This window comes from Balaenoptera musculus, chromosome X, assembly GCF_009873245.2.
Source record: "Balaenoptera musculus isolate JJ_BM4_2016_0621 chromosome X, mBalMus1.pri.v3, whole genome shotgun sequence".
NCBI classification, from domain to species: Eukaryota; Metazoa; Chordata; class Mammalia; order Artiodactyla; family Balaenopteridae; genus Balaenoptera; species Balaenoptera musculus.
In genome coordinates, this window is record NC_045806.1 from 10,371,020 (window position 1) to 10,396,814 (window position 25,795).

General features: G+C 43.1%; 1 protein-coding gene across 2 annotated transcripts in view; it reads left to right on the forward strand.

Moving 5' to 3' along the window:
* EGFL6 (EGF like domain multiple 6) overlaps positions 1 to 25,795 on the forward strand; it is a 294,169-nt gene that overhangs the window by 225,201 nt on the left and 43,173 nt on the right. The window contains exons 1-2 of one of the 2 annotated variants that reach the window (XM_036839973.1): positions 8,647 to 8,856; positions 25,548 to 25,660. In XM_036839973.1, coding sequence (XP_036695868.1) covers positions 8,783 to 8,856; positions 25,548 to 25,660 — 187 coding nt within the window. In that variant the 5' untranslated portion in view covers positions 8,647 to 8,782. Of the gene's footprint in view, positions 1 to 8,646; positions 8,857 to 25,547; positions 25,661 to 25,795 lie in introns of those variants that run through there. The other variant, XM_036839972.1, reaches the window with a different exon arrangement.

The window sequence follows — 25,795 nt, forward strand, 5'->3', positions numbered from 1 at the left end:
TCCTGCTACCTTGCTGAATTCATTTATTAGTTCTAATAGTTTTGAGGTGGAGACTTTAGGGTTCTCTATATAAAGTGTCACGTCATCTGTAAAAGGTGACAATTTTACTTCTTCCCTTCCAATTTGGATAACTTTTATTTCTTTTTCTTGTCTGGCTGCTGTGGCTAGGGCTTCCAATACTATGTTAAATAGAAGTGGTGAGAGTGGGCATCCTTGTCTTGTTCCTGAATTTAGTGGGAAGGCATTCAGCTTTTTACCATTGAGTATTATGTTGGCTGTGGGTTTGTTGTAAATGGCCTTTATTATATTAAATAGGTTCCCTCTATACCCACTTTGAGAGTTTTTATCATGAATGGACATTAAATTTTGTCAAATGTTTTTTCTGTGTCTATCGAGATGATCATGTGATTTTTGTCTTTGGTAATGTGGTGTATCACATTGATTGATTTGCGTGTGTTGAACCATCCTTGTGACCCTGGAATAAGTCCAACTTGATCATGATGTATGATCTTTTTAATGTATTGTTGAATTCAGTTTTCTTTTATCTGATTGTTAATTGCCTGTTTTCCCTCATCATAAGGAAGCTCTTAGAGCAGGAATTTTCTCTCATTCCTTGCTCTGTTCCCAGATCTGTGCTGCATAAACATTTACTGAATGAAAGAGCAGACAAAATCAACTTTTTAACAGTAAACTTTGAGCACAGTCAGATATTTCCATCAGATCTATGTTGTATTGTTAATTCCTGAAAATATGCAGTCATCTAAAATGTTTTAGTAATTAACTGGTCTTAATGGAGCCCAGTAGCAAACATGGGGTAACTTATTTTCATAATCTGAAGAGTAGTTAACAACAACAAAAAAATTACATATTCTTTTTCTGTTTATCAAAGAAATGTATAATAGTTGTCATATTGTGTTTATGCCATATGCTTCTAGTTGCATAAATTCTTGTCCCTGGCATCCAAGCAGTATCATGAGTTTGACAAAAGAAGGAAATACTAGAATTTACATACACCATAAATCTGTCGTTTAGGGAACTTATAGTGTACTTTGTTACGCCGAAAACAAAATTTAAAAGATGTGTTTTCTTCATTTTCACACCATACAAATTTCATAGCATACAGAAAACATCACATCCTTACAAGGTCACTAAATGAAAGGTATGGGGCCAAGTGGTGAGGTTAGGGTTAGACTCATGGGTTTTATCCCCTTGGTTACAGTCAGACTAGGATAAATGCATGCGCCATACCGAAGTGACTACTTCTCCATCTAAAGAAAGGCAAAGTACCCCACTCTTCTCAAATTGGCCTTGGGGAACCTCACAGCTCACACATACAATAGAATTTATGTTAAATGGAGTTAAAAGGGGATTCTCTTTCCAAATCTGCCATAAGATGTAATTCAAAGTTTGAATGGAAATAGTTCCTACCAGAATATATAGGTGTCTAGTTTGGGGTTTCCCCAGAGGCAAGGAGGTGAATGCCAGCAGGATTTGGAAGGTGATTCCCAGAAATACTGGCAAGGGAGTGGGAAAGTGAGACAGGGAAGAGAAGGCAGCCAAGAAAGAGTAAGTTATCAAGCCTATTTCCACTCTGGGCATCTGGACCTCATTCCCACTGGGGATCACTGGGAGACCATGCAGAATATGCCTCAGGGTTCTCCCAACCACAGGGTGAGGTGCCTGGGGTGTTGAATCACCAAGTCCCTATCCATCATTGGTTTCTGGCTGCCATCAGTGACTAAGAAACCCTCAAAGAGTTGCAGGTGTTCACAGAATGCAGCCTTTGGCAATTAGTAGATTCAGAAGTCTCCGTGCTCTTGAACACACATATGATCATGAATCCTGTTACTCCCTGTTTCAATTCCCTCAGTGGCTCCCAGAGCCCATAAGATGAAGTGAAAACCCTTCAGCCAAGCTCATGAAGCTCCCCATCATGCTAGGCCAGTGGTTCTCAACAGGACAGTACCACCTTCATGAGGGTGTTTTGGAAATGCACAGTGGGTTTTTAGGTAGACATGATGATTGGGGGCACTAATGTCAGTTAACACTAGACATCCTGAACTTTATATCACCAACCCCAGGCATTGTGCCCGGCACCAAGTGGGTACTCAGTCAATTAATGTATATGTGTAAAAGGTCTCACAGAGTGTGGAATAAACTCCAGAAGCAAAGCAGGATGAATCTTAACCACAATGGAAGAAAAAATTCATTCACTCATTTATCCACCCAATCAGATCAAGATTCCTTTGCTGAAGTTAACCCAACTTTGCCATTTCAAATACGGTCTTTGGGGACATAGATGATTTTTTTCCACCCTCCTGCCAATGAAAATGTTTGAATCATGCAACTTTGGAGAAAGATGCTGAAGGATCCAGAACCCTTTGCAAGATAGATGTAGAAAGTGAGAACCAAAGAGGCAAACTGGCTTGCCAAGTTGGTAGAACTTGGAACTAAATCCTGATTCTCCTAATTTCCAGTCCTGGGCTCTTTTTTTTTTTTTTTTTTTTTAACCAAATACTGTCTCACTCAAGAATAGCAGAACTCCTGAGTCAGGACAATGTGGTTTGGGGTAAGTTATTATCTGAGCGAATATAACTTTCAAGGTTTTCTATTTTCTAGAAATCTTGCCATCTAAAAATCATTTTAGGGACTTACCTGGTGGTCCAGTGGGCAGGACTCTGCACTCCCAATGCAGGAAGCCCGGGTTTGATCCCTGGTCAGGGTACGAGATCCCGCATGCATGTCGCAACTAAGAGTTTGCATGCTGCAGCTAAGAAGCCCACATGCCCCAACTAAGAGTCCGCGTGCTGCAACTAAGAAGTCTGCGTGCTGCAACTAAAGATCCCGTGTGCCGCAACTAAGACCCAGCACAGCCAAAATAAATAATAAGTAAATAAATATTTTTTAAAAATGAAAATCATTTTATAAAATGATTCATGAAAGCAGGGGATCAAACAGGGACAAACATTTATATGTATAGAACACAAAGAATTTATCTTCTCCCTCCCTTATTTCCACAGCATCCCGAAGTACTTTTGTGAAGACTTAGGCCATTAATTGTAATAATATATTTACATTTCTGTCACCTAGGGCAAGGGATTATGTCTCAGTCATTTTTGTATCTCAACCAAACAGTGTCCAGTACATGATCAACTAGGGAACATTATATGTTTGTTAAAGGAATGAATAAGTCTGTAAACCATATAGGAGAACTTTTGAAAATAGGTGGATAATGTAAAAAAAAAAAAGAAGAAAGGAAAAGAAAAAAATTTTTTTGTTTTAGCAAATTTTGCTATTTTTTTAAAAAATTATTTATTTATTTATTTATTTATGGCTGTGTTGGGTCTTCGTTTCTGTGCGAGGGCTTTCTCTAGTTGCGGAGAGCGGGGGCCACTCTTCATCGCGGTGCGCTGGCCTCTCACTATCGCGGTCTCTCCTGTTGCGGAGCACAGGCTCCAGACGCGCAGGCTCAGCAGTTGTGGCTCACGGGCCCAGTTGCTCCATGGCATGTGGGATCTTCCCAGACCAGGGCTCGAACCCATGTCCCCTGCATTGGCAGGCAGATTCTCAACCACTGCGCCACCAGGGAAGCCCTATTTTTTTATTTTTTATTTTTTTTTAAAAAGATCACAAATGTAGTTCTAATTTTATAGTCCACAGAACATTTCTCAACCAAACTTTCCCAAATCAAGTTGGAGTGACTTTGAGTAAAAGTGTTTACTTTTAAGGCCTATCTAAACTGAGTTTCCTGGCTTTAGTCCTCACGAGCCATTCTATAGGGTTTATGTAGGAAACAGTCAATAGGCAAGCTGTAGGTGTATGCCAAGTTATTATTACATTCAACTGTGAACAGGAAAATAGCTAAGGATATTTCCACATGGGACGGGAAGGAAGTGCAGGGGATGGACTCAAGCCACACCTTCCCCCAGTAAAGACAAAAACGCCCCGAATGACTGAGTGCCTTAAGCTGGAAACTTATGAATTCGGTAAAAGTCAAGGGAGCTAACATTCAGACAAAGAGATTTTATTCACGGGCAAGGGGACTTTTCTATATAGTAATGACATTTAAAGGGTCATAGACTTGCTTAAAAATCTGAAGTCGTGTTGCTCCTCACTGGAACACACTCGCCTCCCCTACACATAAAATATTATTCACTGTTCCCGGTGGTGAGCTGACCCCCCCCGCCAACCACCACGTCATGCCATGAAGAATGAAATCTGCTGGCAAAATTAATCTCCAGTGAGACCTGACTTCAAAATCCATGTTCTTTCCATTACGTTGATAGGTGACCTTAGACAAGGTATTTATCTGCTCTAAACCTCCCATTGCTCATCTGTAAAATGGTGTGGTAATAGCTACTTTATATAGATGTTAAGAGTAAACAATTACTCTCTCTCAAATGTCTAGCGTGTAATAATCACTCCACGAATATCAATTTCTTTCTCTTCCTCAAATATCAAGCGGGGAGTTGGCCAAATTTGAGGGGAAAATGGATCATGGTGTCATTTTTTTTTGGTCTTTTCATCGTACCTTAGTTTTTTCCTGCTTCCTAAGAAGTGAGAATCATATTGCTGAAGACCAGATTTTCTAAGAAGCACATGTTGGTTGTCCAGCCCATGTCATCAGGGAGAAAAAGGAACCAGGGACTGTCTGGTGTACACATTTCCAACAAGCTGTCCCCGCTGCCTAGCCCAGGGCCTGGCATTTTGTAGGTTCCGGGTAAATGTTTGAGCAAGGGAAGAGGGTAGGAGTAGAAAGGGAAGGATCTGGGGGTGGGGATTGAGGTGGGAGGGAGAAAAGGAAGGAAGACTGTTAGTGTTTGGAATTTGTTTCTACTATAAAGCTCCAAGAACAGGGTCCTTGACAGGCACAGAATGAAGAAAAGCAGTGTGAACCTCAAGACACACCTTCCCCTGCAGAATTTAGCAGTGTCTGCATTGAGTCTTACACTTCTTCACTGCCTCCTTTCATGGAACAAGAAGACGTGGAAAGAAACAGACAAGGAAAAGACTTCCATTTCTAGAACATGTTTGTGGGCTACAATTAATGGAGAAGGTGAAGAAGAGACGCCATTTTCTTCTTCAGTAGGAATGGTGATGGAGAAGACGTCATGAAGTCTGAGGGGGAGGCCTATGTGATGGAAACACAGGGATGTGAACTCATCCTGTGCGTGGCCTCAGGCAAGGCGCTTCACACGCTGAGCTTTTTCATCTGTAAGATGTCAGAGTTGGTCCAGATCAATGGCTCTCAATCTCGGTTCTCCGTTAGAACCAGCCAAGGAGTTTCCAACTGTCCCCATGCCCAAGCCATAGTCCAGACAGTAGAATCGCCTTAGGTGGGACCCAGGCATCAGTAGTTTCAAAGCTTCCTGGATGATCCCAACGTGCAGCTGAGCTTGAGAACTGGGCCAGGTCGTCTCTGGACCCTCACTACACTAAGTGGTTCTCAACAAGCTGCATGGGCAACACTTGGGTTCTTTTTTGTAACAGAACCACAAACAAGACCCCCAGGTAATTTGTATTGATGTTAAAGTTTGAAAACTCTGGCCTAGACACCCTTCCACCCTGCCCTTTTGTCCAACAGTGCTTTGCTTCTGGTGCTGATATTTCAATATAACTTCTGGATCTCAGCACCAGGCACATCGTAAGTGTTGAAAGCTTTATATGTGTGTTATGGGTATATACTCAGCACAAAAATACCCCCATCACATCTGTTCCATGCAGGGGGCTAAGTGGAAATAGATTGGAAAACAAAACGTATTCCTGTAAAAGGGGCAGATGATTTTATGAGATTCTGATCAAAGATTGTTTTGCCTTTGTAGAATGGAGTAGGGCCATCTAAAGAGCAGTTCTCTTCAAAGTCAGGCACACCAGTGTGGTTATTAAAAACACCTGCCTCGACGTGGCAGTTTGTGTCCAACATCTTCTCACCTGGCAGCACATCATTTCTAGGTTCCTTCTCTGTTCCTCATGCTTCCTGATGGTGCCCTTCTTGATAGTTCTCCCCAGGAAATAATAGGTGCGTTGGCTGAGGAGTGTTTGACTTCCTCTGGAAGTTTCCCGTTGTCATGTTCATCACCTCCTTTAATTAAACAGAAGAGAAGTCAGCTCTGAAAAAAAAAAAAAAGCAGAAACAGCATCAAAATGCTGAAACTAAAGCTAGAAAGTGACAGATAAACATTATGCAAGATGTTATTCTGACCCTTTATGACTCAGGGCTAAGCAGGTGGGATGGCCCCCATGTTTGAGGCTAGTCATGTTTTAGTCGGACTTTTTTGAATAATGGTGTGTTTGGAGGAGGGAGTGGTTTGGCTCTGAAAGTTTAGGGAGCAGTGGCATGGGTAAAAACATAATTCTCAGTTCACTTCAATTTCTAGACTTTAGGTAACAGCCAATGTGGTGCCCTGCCTGTATCCCCCTGGCCTTAACATTTCAGTACGGTGTCAACAGTGGGCATCTACAGGGCTGAGGGCTTTCTTTGTCTGTCGCCCCCCACTCTGCCCTCAGCTCAGCAAGCAGAAGTCCTAGGATCAGTGGCCTGGTAGAAGCCTTCAGGCGATGACTGAATGCAGATGCGGGCTAAAGTAGCCCAGCTCCCTCGGCTGTCGGGCGAGGTCATGTGGAGGTGCACCATCTCAGCTGGCTCTGGGCGATGCTCAGCGGCCCGAGGCTCCAGCGGCCCCAGTGATAACTTGATACACACGTGCTACTGTTTTCCTTCCCTTCCCGGCTCCCTCCCTCCCTCCCCTGCCAGTGTTCTATCCCGGCTCACTCCCTCCCTCCCTCCCTCCCCTGCCAGTGTTCTATCCCGGCTCACTCCCTCCCTCCCTCCCTCCCCTGCCAGTGTTCTATCCCGGCTCACTCCCTCACTCCCTCACTCCCCTGCCAGTGTTCTAGGAGCCTCCAGAGCAAACTACTTCCGCTCGAATCCTTGCCTTAGCGTCTGCTTGTGGGAAAACCCACACTTAGACAAATTTAATCTTGCATTTGCTTTAAGATATTTGTAGGTATACAGTTCATACCTTTATATTCTTTTCTTTCAATTTTAATATTTTCAGTTGCTAAAACTAGTTATGATATGAAGAATTCAAAGGGTTTTGGTAATGGCCTTGAAGAGATCATCTTATTACCTTGTTCATGAGACTCATTTGGCATCTGAAGTCACCAAGGAGTAAGAAGATGAAGAAGAGGGATCAATATAAGAGTGGCACAGGCCAGGGGGAGATGGGCCCTGGTTTCCAATCCTGGTTCTATACTCGTTAGCTCTGTGAACTTGGGCAAGTCACTTAACCTCTCTGCCTCTCAGTTTGACACTTCAAACATGGGAGAGCTAATCATCCCTACCTATACAGTTGTGGGTGTTCAGTAAGATGTGTGTAAAGCGTTTAGGATAATGCCTGTCACTGTTAGCTATGAACAGTTCAATGGCTTAACTGGTTACTAACCAAGGACACTGAATCCATTAGGATGTCTTCATCCATAAAACAGAAGATCCAGTGTAGCACGGCTCACGCCAATAAGGACATCCATGGTCTGCAGCAAGAATCTGCCCCATCCCCACTTCTCACATTTCACTGGCTAGAATTAAGGCATATGCCCATGATTTAACCATGAGTCAAGCTTATAATCAAGACAAATCTCCTCTTTCTCTATATTCTTCATTTTATTTCTAATACCAGGTCACAGGTGTATCGGACACTTATTGTTGTGTAACAAATTATCACAATAAGCCTCAGTAGCTTGGCTGGCACTGCTGACCTTGGCTGAGTTTATTCATGTATCTATGGGTTGGCTGATATACACTAGGCTTGCTGTGAGTCTGCAGTTGACCAGGTAGCTCTTTCACCTGATGCTCATTCTTGGGCCAAGAGGCTGGCTGGGGTGTGGTCTTCTCATGGCCATAATAGAGGCCCAGGTGTCTTACTGCCTAGGCTTGGAACTGGTCCTCATGCCATTCGTCAAACAAGTCACACAGCCACGTCCAAAGCCAAAGTGTGGGGACCATAGGGTCTGCCCACCCTGAAGCCACAGGGTGTGGGCATTCATTCTATTATAACAGTTGTCAAAACGAAGAACATCTAAATACCCACATGAATTCTCTGAACTCATATAGCGCTCGAGTTTCTGCCATTCATTTCTGAACTGGTTACTGCCTTACAGTATCTTCTGGTGGTCCCGTGTTAGGAAGGTGTTGCAAATGAGCAGGAGAGATCACTTGTCAGATGCCAGGGTTGCACCGGACTTGGTGACCTTCCAGCTCTGGCCGCCCATGATGTGCAGTCTGGGAAGAAAAGCCCGCAGAGTATGAAAACCTAGAAGTAAGACACAAGTGTCTTTCCGAACCGGCATCCCTTGGTTCCTGCTTTGACTTCTCAACTAAATTGTGAAATCCTGGAGCGCGGGTATCGCCGAAACCTGTCCCGTGTCTGAAACAGATGGCGAGACGCGGTGACTCTGACAAGAGGGAAGGGACCTGAGTCTGGGGGAAGTTTCTCGGCGGCGAGCAGCGAGCGCAGAGGATGCGCGGGTGGTGCTGGAGGCGGGTCCCAGCCAGATGTGCACGGCCCGCCCCGCCCTCTCTCGCGCGCCCGTGGCCGCTTCACGCGTAGAGGAGCCGCTGCGCGCCTCGCCGGGGCGCCCCCGCTGCAGTGCCCGGCTTCACCTCTCCGCCCGCGAGGACCGCGCCCGGGACAAGCCGAGGCTCCGAGGGGCCGAGGACCGAGGAGGCGGCGGCCCCGCTGCGCCCTCCCGAGGAGGCGGCGGGGGGAGGACCAGCGCGAAGATGCCGCAGCTCTGGGCCCTGGCGCTCCCGCTGCTGCTCCCCTGGGTGGCAGGTGGAGTAGGGAGCGCGGCCAGGTGAGTGTCTGGCCCTGGCCTGAGCTCCCCCGTTTGGCCCCTTTTCTTTGTCTCGCGTCCCCTTAGGCACCTGTGTATCTGTGCGCGCGAGACGGTATTTAAAGAGGATGCCTGGCCCGGAGCGCGCCGCTCTGGCGGCGCTTCGCACCGGCTCCTCGGCATCAGCTGCGCCCCACCTGGCTGCGTCCTGCGGGTCAGGAGGAGGGAGGCTCTGCGCGGACCTGCGTGTGCGGTCTGGCTCGGCGGTCTGCAGACGTCCACTGTTCCGGCGGGCGTGTGTCTGTCTGTGGATGGGCGGCTAGGTTCCGTGCCTGTGCCGTCTTGCTTTCCACTCTTTCCGAAGGGCGCCAACTGATTGTCAATGGCTAGTTTTGCTGGGGAAGGAGGGAAAGAAACTGAGGACGGCACAGAGTCAGCGTTTACCGTGCTTGGGCTGCGCCATGAAGGGGGCCCCTCTGCTCAATGCCTTTCTGATTAAGGTTCATGAGCTGGAAAGAAAGGACGTGATTGTCAGATGAAATCGACTCATTCTTGCCCTGGCAATTCAGAATTTGAAGCCGTTTCTTTACTTCCCTTAAACTTTCCTAAGCCCTGAAACTTATTTTCCCAGAGATCAGCAAAGCCACTTAATAAATACACACTTTTAAAACCTAGGGGCAGGACAGGAATAAAGACGCAGACGTAGAGAATGGACTTGAGGACACGGGGAGTGGGAAGGGTAAGCTGGGACGAAGTGAGAGAGTGTTATGGACATATATACACCACCAAATGTAAAATAGCTAGCTAGTGGGAAGCAGCTGCATAGCACAGGGAGATCAGCTCGGTGCTTTGTGACCACCTAGAGGGGTGGGATAGGGAGGGTGGGAGGGAGACGCAAGAGGGAGGGGGTATGAGGATATATGTATGTGTATAGCTGATTCACTTTGTTATACAGCAGAAACTAACACACCATTGTAAAGCAATTACACTCCAATAAAGATGTTAAAAAAAAATACACACTTTTAGTGCATACTGTAGGCCTGGCAGTCCTAAACACTTGAGGGCTATTAACCCATTTAAAGCCCATAAGTGCTCTGTGTGGAAGGTACTGTTATTATAATCCCCGTATTGTAGAAGAGAAAAACCAAGGCACAGAGAGGTCGAGTAACTTGCCCCAACAGGCACAGCCAGTAAGTGAAAACACCAGCGTTCAAACCCAGGCAGTCTGGCCTGGAGACCCTGCTCTTCCCCAGTGTGCTAGGGCACCCTTTTAGGGATCACTCACTGGAAAAGTTTTCTTGGTTCTCTGGCTGTGATGTTTTGCTTTCCGAGGTGTCCCCTAGAGCAGGGTTTCTCTACTGTGGCACTATTGATCTTTTGGGCTGGGCTGGAGAGTTGTTTGTCTGGGGTGGTTGGAGAGCTGTCCTGTGCATTACAGGATTCTTAGCAGCATGTGTAGCCTCTACACACTAGATGCCAGTAGCAACTTCCCCAAGTTGTGACAATCAAAACTGTGTCCAGACATTGCCCAAGGTACGGGGGCGGGGCGGAGGCTGCACAGTTGTCTCCAGCTGAGTGAGAACATCTGCGCTATTATGATTTTTTTAGTAGACAATTCCTGGGGAGAGCTGGCTGCGAGCCTTGGTTTGGAACAGGCTTCTTAAAGGTGAGCCTGACTATCTTTGTTTGACTTGCAGGAAAAAAATCTTTTATCAGCGTCAGTCACAGTATTAAGGGATTTTCAAGTTCAAACAGAAAAAACTTCAAACCAGGTTCTTAGGATGTATGATCGCAAGTTTCAATTTCCTTTTCATGATAAAAATGTAAGGAGATGCAATTTGCTCATGATCACATTTCCTTGAACGTTGGAGGTTCTGGTATCCCTAGAAAGCCCACTTAAAAAGATCAAGTGCTATTTGGAGATGAGATTACTAGTTCTTTTAGCAGCAGGCAAACTGACCCCCAGGAGCCTCAGTTTCAAAGGGCCACCAAATTAAATTAAAAGCCGAAAAGCTCCCAAATAAACCCAAGAATATTACAATGGAGAATCTACGTCAGGATTCTGCAATTTCACAGTTTTCAAGATGTGAACTGTGGTTTCTTTACATGGTATCAGGTTCACAAGCTGCTATGTTTATTATCTGTGCAGCATGCTTGGAAATGTCTAATGCTCGGCTCTTCAGGAACTGCCCGGGGACCAGGTTCCATCAATTCCAGCCTGCAAGTTACAGACGGCACATTTACAGAAAGGCAAGGTGCTCATTGCACTAGAGTGTGTCTACTGATTATTTCCCGAGGTTTTACGACTTATAGTAAAAACTGACTGCTATATAGAGATTTCTAATATAAGTACTCGTTGTATTTTTTAAATAAAAATGCTGGTCCATAATTTCAGTGACCTAGAAAATTATATGCCTCTTAAATGGTGATTTGTGCATAGTAGACAGTTAACACTCATCAAATGAGTAAATCTTTAGCAGCATGCGGTTTTCTGATCTTAAGCATCAGAATTTGGCTTAAACCATTTATTCTTTATTTTGTATACTACTTCAAACTAATATTGTAAGTATAATTGACTTACAATATTAGTTTCAGGTGTACAACATAGTGATTCAGTATTTTTATAGCTTACACACCATACAAAGTTGTTATAAAGTATTGACTATATTCCCTTTGCTGATCCTCATACTTTTTAATGCCATTTGGGCGTTGGGACTATTTAGATGCGCTCGACCTGCTTTGTTCAATACAGTAAATACGGTAGTCACTAGCCCCATGTGGCTGGTGAGTACTTGAAATGTAGCCAGTCCAAGATGAGATGTGATGTAAGTGTAAAAGACTCATTGGATTCATTGGATTTTGAAGACTTTGTATGAAAAAAGAACATAAAATATCTCACTAATCATTTTATATTGAATACATGTTGAAATGATAATGTTGTGGATACACTGCATTAGATAAAATATATTACTAAAATTAATTCCACCTGTTTCTTTTACATTTTTAAAAATATGGCTACTAGAGGGCCTTCCCTGGTGGTCCAGCGGTTAAGACTCTGAGCTTCCACTGCAGGGGGCACGGGTTTGATCCCTGGTCGGGGAACTAAGATCCCACAGGCTGCGCAGCATGGCCAGAAAAAAAAACTATGGCTACTAGAAAATTTTAAATGCCATATATGGCTATTATATTTCTATTGGACAGTATTAATCCAGAACACTTACTGATCTGAACTCCATCTCCAGCGTTCCAGGTCCTGACGCTGGCATCTTTCTGCCTTGGGTACATAAAATAAATATGTTATTAACTTTGCTATTCTTGAGTTTGAAGTTTGGAACAACTCCCTACTTATATTTATGTTATACATTTTTCTCTCTATTGAGTTCAAGTAAAAATAACGTGAGAGATGGAGGAATGTCTGGATTCATGTACTCACGGAGAGAGGCCTGCTTTCTGCAAACCACACCCTGTGTTGAGAATTGATTCTTCTCAGAGCCCTGCTAAAGGAAGTGCCATTGTCACAATTTTCCACAAACTTAGTGGCTTAAAATAACATAGATTTTGGAATTCCTTGGTGGTCCAGTGGTTAGGACTCCATGCTCCCATTGCAGGGGGCGCAGGTTCGATCCCTGGTCAGGGAACTAAGATCACCGCATGCAAAAAAACAAATAAACAAAAAACATAAATTTATTCTCCTAGAGTTCTGGAGGTCAGAAGTCCAAAATGAGTCTTATGGGGCTAAAACTAAGCTGTTGGCAAGATTTGTTCCTTCTGGAGGCTCCATGGGAGGATCCATTCCTTGTCTCTTACACTCGTAGAGGCTTCCAACAGTCCTTGGCTTGTGGGCACATCATTCCATTCTCTTCTTCCTTTGTCACCTTGCCTTTTCTCTGACTGTTAGTCATCTTCCTCCCTCTAAAAAGAACTCTGTGATTATACCTGGCCCACCCAGAAAATCCAGGGTGACCTCCCTATCTTAAGATCCTTAATTTGAGCACATCTGCAAATTTCCTTCTGCCATATAAGGTAACATTTACAGGTTCCGGGGATTAGGACATGACTGTCTTTGGGGGGCCATTATTTAGCCTTCCACAGGAAGCCTGAGCTGTGAGTCTGTTGTTTTTGCTTTTATGGGTTGGATCTTATTTTAAAACATGATTTTAGTGATTTATGAGTGGTTAGCATACCATTCATTTCTTTATTTTTTTTATTTTTTATTTTTTTTGCCACACTGCACAGCTTGTGGGATCTCAGTTCCCCCACCAGGGATTGAACCCTGGCCCTTGGCTTTGAAAGCATGGAGTCCTAACCACTGGACCGCCAGGGAATTCCTCATTTCTTTATTCTTAAAACCAGAATTTATGGGAATATACCAAAAACTCAGGAGCTGGGTGTTTCTAGGAAATGGTGACCGTGAAATGCACAGTTATAACATAGAAATCATTTCTGAGCAATCTTTTTTTTTTTTTTTTTTTTTTAATTTATTTTTGGCTGTGTTGGGTCTTCGTTTCTGTGCGTGGGCTTTCTCTAGTTGTGGCAAGCGGGGGCCACTCTTCATCGCGGTGCGCGGGCCTCTCACTATCGCGGCCTCTCTTGTTGCGGAGCACAGGCTCCAGACGCGCAGGCTCAGTAGTTGTAGCGCACGGGCCTAGTTGCTCCGCGGCATGTGGGATCTTCCCAGACCAGGGCTCGAACCCGTGTCCCCTGCATTAGCAGGCAGATTCTCAACCACTGCGCCACCAGGGAAGCCCTCTGAGCAATCTTATTTCAATAGTTAGTTTCACTGGCTTAGAAGGTATTAAAGTCCTTTCTATATATTATTTACGTATATAATCTAAGGTTATGTAAACATTAAAATGAGAATAAGTATATTATCTAGTCTTCATAAATCAGATTGGCATTCAACAAATTTTGTTGAGACCCTACTATTTGTCAACACTTTTTCAGTGTGATTTCAATCACCTGTCTCATCGATCCTAAGAAATATTGTGTCTATTTGACAGACAATGGGATGGAGAAACTTGAAGAAATTAGATGATTCCTCAATAACTGCATTGGATTTGGTCTTGTGCTCTAAGAACAGTGACATTCCAATATTTCAAATTTGTTTCTCAAAAAAAAAAAATTGAATACATAAAAGCTGACATTTTTACAGAGTACTTTCTCACACATTATCACCAGTGAGCCTGTTGAGCTTGACTCTTGTCCAGCACCATCAAGGGATATGTGTAGAATAAGTGGGGAATTCTTGATACTCCATCCTCCCAACTCCTTCCTCTCAACTTTGCATTCTCTCAGCAGCAGACTCTAAGACCAGAATTCAAGTGTGCATGGTTTATTTGGGAGGTGTTCCCAGAAAGTTCTAGTAGGGAAGCTGGGAAGTAGGACAGAGAAGGGAAAGACATGTTATATAAATAAGTTACCACTGCGATTTAATTCTGCTGGGGAATTCTAGAAGACAGTAGGCCACAAGCCTTAGAATTATCCCCCCTGAGGTAAGGGAGCTGGGGTATCTATACTCCCAGCAGTCATTGGTTGAGGACTTCTGAGGAGGTGGATTCTACGTGTTCAGCCTACCACACTCACAGGCAGAGCTGGCTCCTGCCAACAGAGGAAGTTCTTGGGCGTCAGGAAATGAGGCTGACCGTTAACCACAATGTACCACCATTTGTCAATGACCTGGTGAGACAAGGAGCCGTGGTAGCTTCCAAAGATAATTAGATCACTTTCCATCAAATATTTTGTCCAGAGTAATCAGTAGTACTTCCAGTTTCTTTAGTTAACTTGCTGGTTCCAGTGTATTGGTTTCAGTAACTAACCTGTTGTAAATCTGAAGGTCTTATGGAAAAAAAAAGAGAACACCAATATTTTGAAAGTAGTTTAAAATTCATTCAGTTCAAGTCAACCACATTTACTGAACACCTGACATGCCCAAACATTCTCCTGAATGCCAAAGATAGAAACCTGTGTCTGCTACCTGCACTGGACAACTTTGCAGGGCAAGCAAATTACCTGTCTTTCTCTTTTGGTGAGGAGGGTGCAGGGGGAGAGTTATAACTCCAACTTTTTGTCCAGTGCCTGGTACATAGTAGGTGTTGAGTAAAAAATTTGGTGCCTAAATGAATGACCAAAGGAAGGCGATGGAGAAGCAAATAATGTTATTTACATGTAAATAAGATATATATTTATATGTATATAAACATTCAAAAGAATGAACATGGGTATATTATATTTATAAATTATATATATTTATATGTGTTTATTTATAAACATATATATATACACACACATATAAATATGCCGTAGAATACAGTTAAGAGAAATTTAGTCAGCACGACAGAGTCAGGGGAAGTGGAAGACATGGGATGACACCGAAGTTATGCGTATAGAATGAATGTGAGCCTACCTGATATAAAACAGGGGAGAAGGCAAGTGTTCCAGTGCTTGATTCATAGCAGGTCTTGCGTAGGAATAAATGAATGGCTGGCTGGACAGATACATACCTGCAAAAGGAATGCAAAAGGAAGGCATTGGCCCAAGGTATGGAGTGGAGTGGTCAGCCTCTGGGGTCATGAGCCAAGTGACTGCCAAGGTCAAAGAAGCCAGGCTGGAACCAGGCTGTAAGGAGCCCTGCATGTCCAGCTGAGGAATTTGAACTTTGTTCTGACAGCAGTAGAGAGCAAAGCAGGGCATCACCGGCTGATTTCTTTAAAGATAACCCATCATGCCCAATTCATGCTCAGAATTATCACACAGTTACACAAAATTATTTTTAAGGTAATTAACGATAATTTATTTTACCTGGCAGTATTTTTCCTAATATACGTAATAATAGTGTGCTTCTAGTCTGTGGTATCTCAGCTTTGATGAATACAAATGCAAAATTAAAAATCAAAATACCAAAGCAGCAAATACCTTTATAAAGATCATCACCTTGCTCTTTGAGTATTCCCTTTGTTTGATTTCTGGGTACCACATGTATTATAGTTATCGATTGCTATTTAACAAAATATTGATACTACAAATTGTATTGATACTACAATACTACAAAGCTTAGTGGTCTAAAACAATGCTTATTATCTCACACTTTCTGTGAGCCAGGAATTCAGGAGCGGTTTAGCTGGATGGGGCTCGGGGTTTTTCACAAGGTTATAATCGAGTTGTTGGTCAAGGCTGCAGCCATCCAAATGCGTGACTCCAACTGGAGGATCTGCTTTCAAGATGGCATACTCACATGGCTGTGGGCAGGAGGCCTCAGCTGCCCACATTCCGCCTATTCCAGAGCAAACAGTGTCTAAACTGGTTCGAGCCAAAAACCTGGGCATCATTCCTGACAACTCACTCTTCGTCCCCACTTGTATGCAATCTGGTGCTACGTCCTACTCTGGACCATGTCTCAAACCCATCTTCTCTCCCTCCTGCCTGCCACCGCCCAGCCACATCACCGTCATCTCTCACCTGAATCCCCACAGTAGCTTCCCTTTGCTGCTTCTTTTGTCCGCTCTAGTCCATGTCTCACAGTGTTCCTCTTAATATTTAAGTCAGATCATGTCAGCCCTCTCCTTAAAACCTTCCAGTGACTCCCCATTGGATTAAGAATAAAATCCGTTCTGTTTTTTTTTTTTAAATAAATTTATTTATTTATTTTTGGCTGTGTTGTGTCTTCGTTGTTACGCGCGGGCTTTCTCTCTAGTTGGGGTGAGCGGGGACTACTCTTCCTTCCGGTGTGCAGGCTTCTCATTGCGGTGGCTTCTTTTGTTGAGGAGCACGGGCTCCAGGCACACAGGCTCAGTAGTTGTGGCTCGCGGGCTCTAGAGTACAGGCTCAGTAGTTGTGGCGCACGGGCTTAGTTGCTCCGCGGCATGTGGGATCTTCCTGGACCAGGGCTCGAACCTGTGTCCTCTGCATTGGCAGGCGGATTCTTAACCACTGCGCCACCAGGGAAGTCCTCTAGTTTAAATGGTATCAAAGGCCTTGGTTGATCTAGCGTTTGCCTATTTCTCTAACTCCATCTTATATTATTCTCCTTCATGCTCACTATGAATGAACGAATGAATGTGATGGAAAATAAATGTAACTGTCTGGATAACCCTTGCTTTATTGACAACCTTCCCTTCCTCGTCTCATTTCCCCAATCCCTCATGGACATTCTCTTCACCTCATAAATAAACCACTGCACTCAAATCCTTGTCTCATGGTCTGCTTCTGGGGGAGCCAAAGCTGAGACACGCCCCATTCCCAATTTCTACCTAACTCTGAGCTTGGAAGATAAGTGAGAGAAATAGGGGAAACACTGGAAAGTTCCAAGTTTTGCCTACTCATGGCATGGGAAATTTGCAGATGCATCAACACACACTGGTACACACTGGATAGTTTGGGCATTTGACTGGGCTCTCAAATCCCTGCACATCCAGGAAAGCGAGATGCCTTGGGGCATCCCTGGGGCTGCTGGACTTGGACTCTGTATCTCGACGGTGGATGGGAACCCAGAATTAATCTGAACTGGTTGGGCACTATGGACTTGCCACACTGGGAGCCATGATGAAAACAAGAGAAAACAAAAACAAATCACTTATGGCTGGCCCTTGTTGTCCGTATTTAGAAAATTTTTTATTTCATTTGGCAATATTTAAATGTATTTAAACATCAGCAAGAAAGTTTTAACTTCCCAATTTGTCTTGGAGAATATCAGAAAGTTTCCTGGAACCTGACCATAAGCAAGCATACTAAGAATTCTGGCACAGTATATTTTTGCAGAAAATAAGGAATCCCATGAAGAAATACTATACTGCTTACACAATCCCTGGAATGTTTTTAAATTAACTTCAGCTGTGGAGACAGCGATTTGTGATTAATTTGATCAATGTAGACAGCAAGCTGTATAATGTGTTAAAGGAACTCTGGGCAATTCAGCATTTAGATCAGACTCCCATGGCTCAGGGCCTCCTCCCCACAGAGACTTGCTCACCTAAACTGCCACTTCCCTGCCTCAGTACTGGGTGCCCTGAGCCTTCAGTATGTCCAATGTTGTTTAGGAAGAGAGATCAGAGAGAGAGAGAGCAAGCACGCGTGGGCAAGCAGCTGTCTAGCCCAGCCATACCTCCCACGGTGGCAGAGAATGTTGGTGGGATCATTTCAGTCCAAGACCAAGAATTCTCTTTCCAGGTTTATAGACTCCTTTTATTGATTACCGCAGGTTTATCAGGTTCCGTGGTGTTGGTTCAATCCAGCCCAATGCATATAAGCTCATTCTACTCAGACATCTCTTAAATTCAGGTGATTGATACTGTGCCTTAACCATGCAACCTTGATATCCCAGAATGCACTGCTCCAATTCTGTACATTAAAAAAACACATGCTAAAAAAAAAAAAAAAAAAAAAACACATGCTTCACTAAATATGGAAGCAAATGCAATTCATATCGATAGCTTTATAAGTTTTTGTTTGAATGGATTCACACATGAGGAAAAAATCATGTGTACTAGACTTTAGGAAAAGAAATGGCCTTGGAATATTACTCTCTTGATCAGGGTGGGCTAACTTATGCATTAAACCATCTCAAAATCATAGTGGCTGAACACAGTAGAAGTTTATTTCTTGGCCTGCCTCCAAGTCCAATGCATGTTTGAGAGAATCTGCTACGTGCTTGCACATGGGACAAGGCACCATCCATCTTGAGGCGCCATATTTTGCCGGTGCGCAGAGCCGTCTTTATTCAGTGGGCTGATGGAAAAGGAGTCAGGGATCCCATGGGAGGCTTTGTGCGCAGGGTTGGAGATGGTGTACCCACATTTCGTTGGCCAAAACCAGTCATGTGACCCCACCTAACCGACAGGATGGCTGGGAAGTATAGTGTAGCTTTGTGCCCAGGAGACACAGGAGTGGATTTAAGGAGCACTTAACCTTCTCTTCCGTGATCGTTAAATTGCAACATGTGGTATTACAGATATTTGGCCATTTTTAACTTATAAAATGGTAGTTTCATATAGTTTAACCTAACGGTTTGTGTCCTTTATCCAGAATGCTCACAACTAGATATTAAAGTAAAGGAGTAGTTGAATTAGTGACGGGAAAGTTAGTGATTGGGCATGGAATTAGGGCAAAAGGCAGGTAGAAGGAGACGATGCTGGGAAAGTGATCTGAATTACTTGCTAACATTAACTTCCAATGTCATTTGAGAGCTATGCAGAAACAAAAAGTTAAAGCTTTTTTAGCAGTTTTTTTTAAAAGATTTTATAAGATAGTGTGTCCTACTGTTATTGTCAATATCGTACTTGCCTGTGCTGGATTCTTTATTCCCCTCAATAATATCATTTCAACTTAGAAACATTTTTAATAATTAATCTTCTTTTTACCCATAATTTTAAATAGCTGCATATGTAAATTTAAAAAAAAAAACTAGCAAGCATAGAATGCAGAACTGGATTCTTGGTGTAATAAATCAATTTCCTCCAGCATCCACGAATCAGCAAGTAATTAGTAGCCATTCTATCCACTAGTGATTTCCCTCTTTTAAACTGTTTTCCCATTTTCCTGACCAGATGTAGAATTTGATGATTAAACCAGTAAAATCCCATTTGTGCCTGTCCCTTTGAAGCTGTCTCTCAAAACTGGGTGAATACATGGACGGCACACCCATTAATTAAAAGGCATGTTGCTCATTTATGGACTCACATGGTTCTCTGACGGTTTTTCCTGCAGTGTTCAAGCTGCTTGCTCTCCTTTAGGAAATATGCACAGAACATGTCACTGCATCCACAGAGCAGCTGGAGGCCGAACTGGTGTTTTCTGATTTGTGTAGTTGCCTGAATATCAGAATCCATTTTATCGTTCTCAATCGTGAGATGAGTCTTAACTGTTGTTCCCATTTCTTAAACAAATGAGAATAAGGCTAGATTTCATGACAGATTTCTGATATCTTCCAACAGAGCTGTAATATTAAAATGCATTTGTGACTGGGGAAGGAATTTCCTTACAGTGGATGAGAAATCTGACTTTATTAACAAGTTTTTGATGGCTCAAGTGTTAGTCATTAACATTTTGGAGAACTTTACAAGTGATACTTTGTACAGTGTCAAAAATGATGGCTTGGGAGAAATCAATACACCTCACATTTCTCAGTTTCACCTTTTCGCCTAAAGGCAAGCATGTGAAAGCAGTAAAACTCGAGAAAGAGGATTTCTCTGGAGAGTTGTGGTAATGTACAAACAGTGTATGAATTTCACCTTCTGGTAACTTTCTCCTGTTAGTTAACCCCAGGCAGTATTCTCCACAATCAAAAGTAATTGACTTTGACAAGTGCATATGAAATGGGTTTGGCCACTTGTACAGGGGACCCTGGGCTTTTTCACCAAAGTTTCTAAGTAAGCTTTTTAAAAAATCACATTTCAACAAATTTCAATTTGATTCTTTGTAATTTCACATCTAACAGTTTCAGTAATTTTTTTGAGGTATAATTGACATAAAACATTATGTTTCAGATGTACAGCACAGTGATTCGATATTTGTATACGTTGCAAAATGATCACTACAATAAGTCTAGTTAACATCTGTCACCATATGTAGTTACAGAATTTTTTTCTTGTGATGTGAACTTTTAAGATTTACTGTCTTAGCAACTTTCATATATGCAGTACAGTATTATTAACTATAGTCATCATGCTGTACATTACATCCCCAGGACTTAATTTAGTGTGTAACTGGAAGTTTGTACCTTTTGACCGCCTTCACCTGTTTTGTGGCCCCTGCCAGCAATCACCAATCTCCTCTCTGTATCTTTGAGCTTGGGGTGGTTTTTTTGTTGTTTATTTTTTATTTTCCACGTATAAGTGAGGTCATACAATATTTGTCTTTCACGTAGCATAATGCCCTCAAGGTCCATCCATGTTGTTGAAAATGGCAAGATTTCATTCTTTTTTATGGCTGAATAATATTCCATTGTGTACACATACCACTTTATCCGTCATTCATTGATGGACACTTAGGTTGTTTCCATATCTTGGCTATTGTAAATAATGCTGCAGTGAACATAGGGGTGCATATATCTTTTTGAGTTAGTGTTTCATTTTCTTTGGATAAATACCCAGAAGTGGAACTGCTAGATTGTATGGTAGTTTTTTTTAAAAAAATTTTTGAGGACCCTTCATACTGTTTGCCATAGTGGTTGTACCAATTTACATTGCCACCAACAGTGCACAAGGGTTCCCTTTCCTCCACATCCTCGCCAACCATTGTTATTTGTTGTCTTTTGAATGGTAGCCATTTTGGCAGGTGTAAGGTGTTATCTCACTGTGGTTTTGGTGTGCATTTCCCGGAGTATTAGCTGATGTTGAGCATCTTTTCATGTGCTTGCTGGCCATCTATACGTCTTCCTTTGAAAAAATGTCTCTTCAGATTTTCTACCCATTTCTAAATCAGATTGTTTGGTTTTTTTTGCTAATGAGTTGTTTGAGTTCCTTTTATATTTTGGATATTAGCCCCTTATCAGATACATGATTTGAAAATATTTTCTTCGATTCGGTAGGTTGCCTTTTCATTTTGTTCCTTTGCTGTGCAGAGCTTTTTAGTTTGGTATAGTCCCACTTGTTTACTTTTGTTGCCTTTGCTTTTGGTGTAATTTTTCAATAATCTTGTTGGCTCTTATTGAGTCCACCCCACCTCTGTGGAGGCTGCTTTGTGTTTTGCAAAATCCTCGATATATCCAACTGCTTGAAATCGTTGTATAAGTCTCCGGCGCCTTCATGATGGACAAAATATTTCACATGGATGCAGGCCTTTCCTTTCTGGCCCTTGTTTATCTCCTGCTCCTTCTCCCTCCCACTGTTTTCTCTGCTTCCCTTCCCACTCCCCTGCTCCAAACACATACCACCGTCTATGCTCCAGCTTATAGGCCCCCGACTCCTCATGTTCTTGGTGTCTCCTGTTGAGGATGAAGCTGGGTTTTTTGGCATCAGGAAATAGGTAAGGCCCTTCCTATTGGAGCTGGAGAGCTTATTGCTTGCAAACCTGCAGTCAAGAAGAGGAACAGTGGGAAAAGGGGAAAGGTAGTGGGGAGGAATAAATTAGGAGGTTGGGATTAACATATACACACTACTGTATTTAAAATAGATAACCACCAAGGACCTACTGTATAGCACAGGGAACTCTACTGAATACTCTGTAATAACCTAACTGGGAAAAGAATCTGAAAAAGAATGGATATATGTATATTTATAACTGAATCACTTTGCTGTACACCTGAAACTAACACAACATTGTAAATCAACTGTACTCCAATATAAAATAAAAGTTAAAAAAAAAGAAGTTGGCAAGTGATCTCTGTGGTTTTGTTGTTAGATTGAAATCTAATTAAATGAATCCCACGTTCCTTATAAAAATATGGAATTAAATTCCCATAGGCAGAATTTCCCCCCATATAGCCTTCCTGTTTATCATGTTTTCTTTTAAATCCACCTGAAATGTCGCCTCCCCTGTGACATCTTCCTCCTCTTTTTCAGGCAAAGTTAGTTTCTCCCTCCACTCTGCTCCCCAAACATCAGCTCCATGTTGTTAAAGGAAGAGGAAAGAGATGTGGGCACTTTGTCGAGGTTTATTACAAGCATGTATGGTCAAGAAACTGACTCTCTGAGGATCTAGGTGGAAGATTTTGTTCACAGGGTGAGATAAAGTTACATTACCTATTCACCAGGATATGGGGATAGCTCATTCTACTGACTAGTTTCGATCTTTGTGTTCAAATCTTAAGGACATCAAGACAAATAACCCAATTGGAAAATGGGCAAAGGACCTGAATAGACCTTTCTCCAAAGAAGATACACAAAAGGCCAATAAACACATAAAAGATGCTTAACATCATTGGCCATCAAGGAAATGCAAATCAAACCACAATGAGATACTACTTCTCAACCACTAGAATGGCTGTAATTAAAAAATGGGCAATAACAAGTGGTGGTGAGAATGTGGAGAAATTGGAACCCTCATACATCGCTGGTGGGAATGTAAAATGATGCAGCCATCTTGGAAAACAGTGTGGCAGTTCCTCAAAAAGTTAAACGTAGAGTTACCCTTTGACCCAGCAATTTCACTCCTAGGTATATACCCAAGAGGAATGAAAGCATATGTTCATACAGGAACTAGTACACAGTTGTTCATAGCAGCATTATTCAAAGTAGCCAAAATGTAGAAACATCCCAAATGTCCATCAGCTGATGAATGGATAAACAAATGTGTTCTGTTCATACCATAGAATATTATCCAGCAATAGAAAGGAACAAAGTACTTTTATGTGCCACAAGATGAATGAACCTTGAAAACATGCTAAATGAAAAAAGCCAGACACAAAAAGACCATATAGTATATGATTACGTCTATATGAAATGTCCAGAATAGGCAAATCCAGAGACAAAAAGTAGATTTGTGGTTGCCAGGGGATGGAGGGAGGGGAGAATTGGGAACTAACTGCTGTTAGGTATGGGGTTTCTTTTTGGAGTGATGGAAATGTTCTGGAATTGGATGGTGGTGATGGTTGCATAACACAATGAATATATTAAAAACCACTGGAAATGGTGCCTTTTATGTTACGTGAATTCTAACTCAATTTTTTAAATGCTAAAAAAAGATTCTTAAGTACATCAGTGTGTTTGAACTAGCACTTATTCACTCCACGCACTTGATGTTCATTTGTCCACAGTTTCTTGTTTGGGAATTGTCAGTTATGTGCAGACTGGGTCAAGATTATGGTATCCCTTGCAGAATTGTTAGTAATATCCAGATTAGATTATGACAGATGGCTCTATTATTTCTCAGTCAAAACTCTTTCTGAGAGCAATGTAATGATACTTACCATGCTGCCCTATACTCTAATACATCTGTTTACAATAGACTATGAACTTAAGAGAGCAAAGGTCGGGTCTTTTTAATCACTCTATGTGCCTAAGACAGTGCTTGGAATATAGCAAGTGCTCAATAAATGTTTCATTTGAATGCAGTGGTACTTAACAGGGTACAGTTTTGCCCCCCAGCCCAGGGGACATTTGACAATGTCCAGAGACGTTTTTGGCTGACACAGTTGCAGGGCTGGCTGCTACTGACTCTACAGATAGAGGCCAGGGTTGCTGCTGAATGTCCTCCAATGCACAGCACAGCCTCCAACAACAAAGATTCATCTGGCCCCAAATATCAGTCATGTAGAGGTTGAAAAACCCTGTTCTGAATGATCGAGTGGTTGACTTATAAGTCTCCCAAATGAATTCCTTTAGAGGGTGAAAAAAAAGTCCCCTTCAAGAAAAAGTCACTAGTAAAATCGTCCTTGCATTTGGTGTCCTCAGTTAATGAAACGTCCCAGACCATATGTTTGCAGCTCTTCCCTGAATAACCAAGTTGGTGGGAGAAGCAGACCACAGGGGAAAGCTGCAGGGTTGCTTAACTTCCTGACCTTGACTAAGGTATTATTAACTTGCATAGAATTCAGTCGTGCAGCAGAAAGCACATGGTGAAAGCGCATTCCTTGTCTGTTAAAGTGCCCAGGTATTTAATAGGCATATGTTTTACAGTGTATTTAATATGCATGAGGAAACAACCCCAGCCATCCACAAAACATACAACTTAAGTCTTTTCTTCCAGAATCTGTTAGCAACCCCGTCCAATCCCAGACCAGTGAATAATGGGTGAACACGGAGCTTCCGCCATGGTGCTTCGGGGCGGGGCCGCTCTCTCTGGCCTCTAGATCAAGGTTGGCAAACTGCAGCCCCCAGGCCAAGGCTGGGTGGCCCTCTGTTTCTATGTGACCCTTGAGCTAAGAATGGTTTCTACCTTTTTAAATGGTTAAAGGTAAACCAAAAGAATTTTATTGCATGACACGACACGTGAAAAGTATATGAATTTCAAATGTCAGTGTCCATAAGTAAAGTTTTATTGAACACAGCCATACCCATCTATTTACTGTGGCCTGTGGCTGCTTTTGCATTTGGATAAAGACCCTATGGCCCAGAAAACCTAAAACTGTTTACCATCCGACCCAGTATGGAAAACGTTTGCCAACCCCTGCTCTGTGGTTGAAGAGTTGAGTGAATTGTGTTTCCAGGAATGAGAAGGCGCCTTGGGCTGGAATTCCCGACGCGGTTCTGCTGGGGCTGTGACTGCTCCGGTGGGCTGGAGTTTCCTCATCTGTGACATGAGAGGGCCTCGATGAAAGATCTCTGGAGCCTTCCCAGCTTTAACCGTCTATAGTGTATCGAGAGTCCAGTTTGTTCAGTGGTCCCCAGGTGGCCAGTGGGGTAGAAGTGCAGCGCTCTTTTCTGGGACAAAGCCATGGGGCCAGGGAGTCACGTCAGCACACTTGGCCCTGAGGTGGAAACAGACCTGGGTAGCCGCTGTGTCTGTACAGCGCAGATTTGAAAATTGGCCCTCTACAAGGTTCAGAAACAGACGTTTGTGGCCGCTTTTGTGTGTCCTAGTTTTGTAGATTATGTAACCCAATTCTTCGAACCCTGGCGAAGAAGGAAACGGATGACGCTAATTACTGGGGAAGGCTGGCAAGAGGCGGTAGCAGAGGCTGGCACCCCAGAATCCAGGTTTTCAAAATCTGACCTCGCGCTTGTAGCAGGTTTATGGAAACTGAGCAGGTAATCGTCACGTCTCCTGTACCTACAGTAGCAGGGCAGTCTCTGTGGCCCTTCCCGTTTTCTCAGTACTAACATGTGGCTCTTTCTCCGCAGTCCAAGGGGTCGCGGGCTGTCGGCATCGCCACTCCAGCCCGGGGTCTGTCGCTATGGAACCAAACTGGCTTGCTGCTATGGCTGGAGAAGGAGCAGCAAGGGAGTCTGTGAAGGTAATTCTGTAAAAACTCAGACCGCCCTGTGCTCAGGTAGTAGGCCTGGGTCCTTCGGTTTTCATCTGTGGCACCGTCAGCTGTCACCAGATTGCCAGTGGCTTCCCTAGAGGGAGGGACATGGTAACTGCCAAC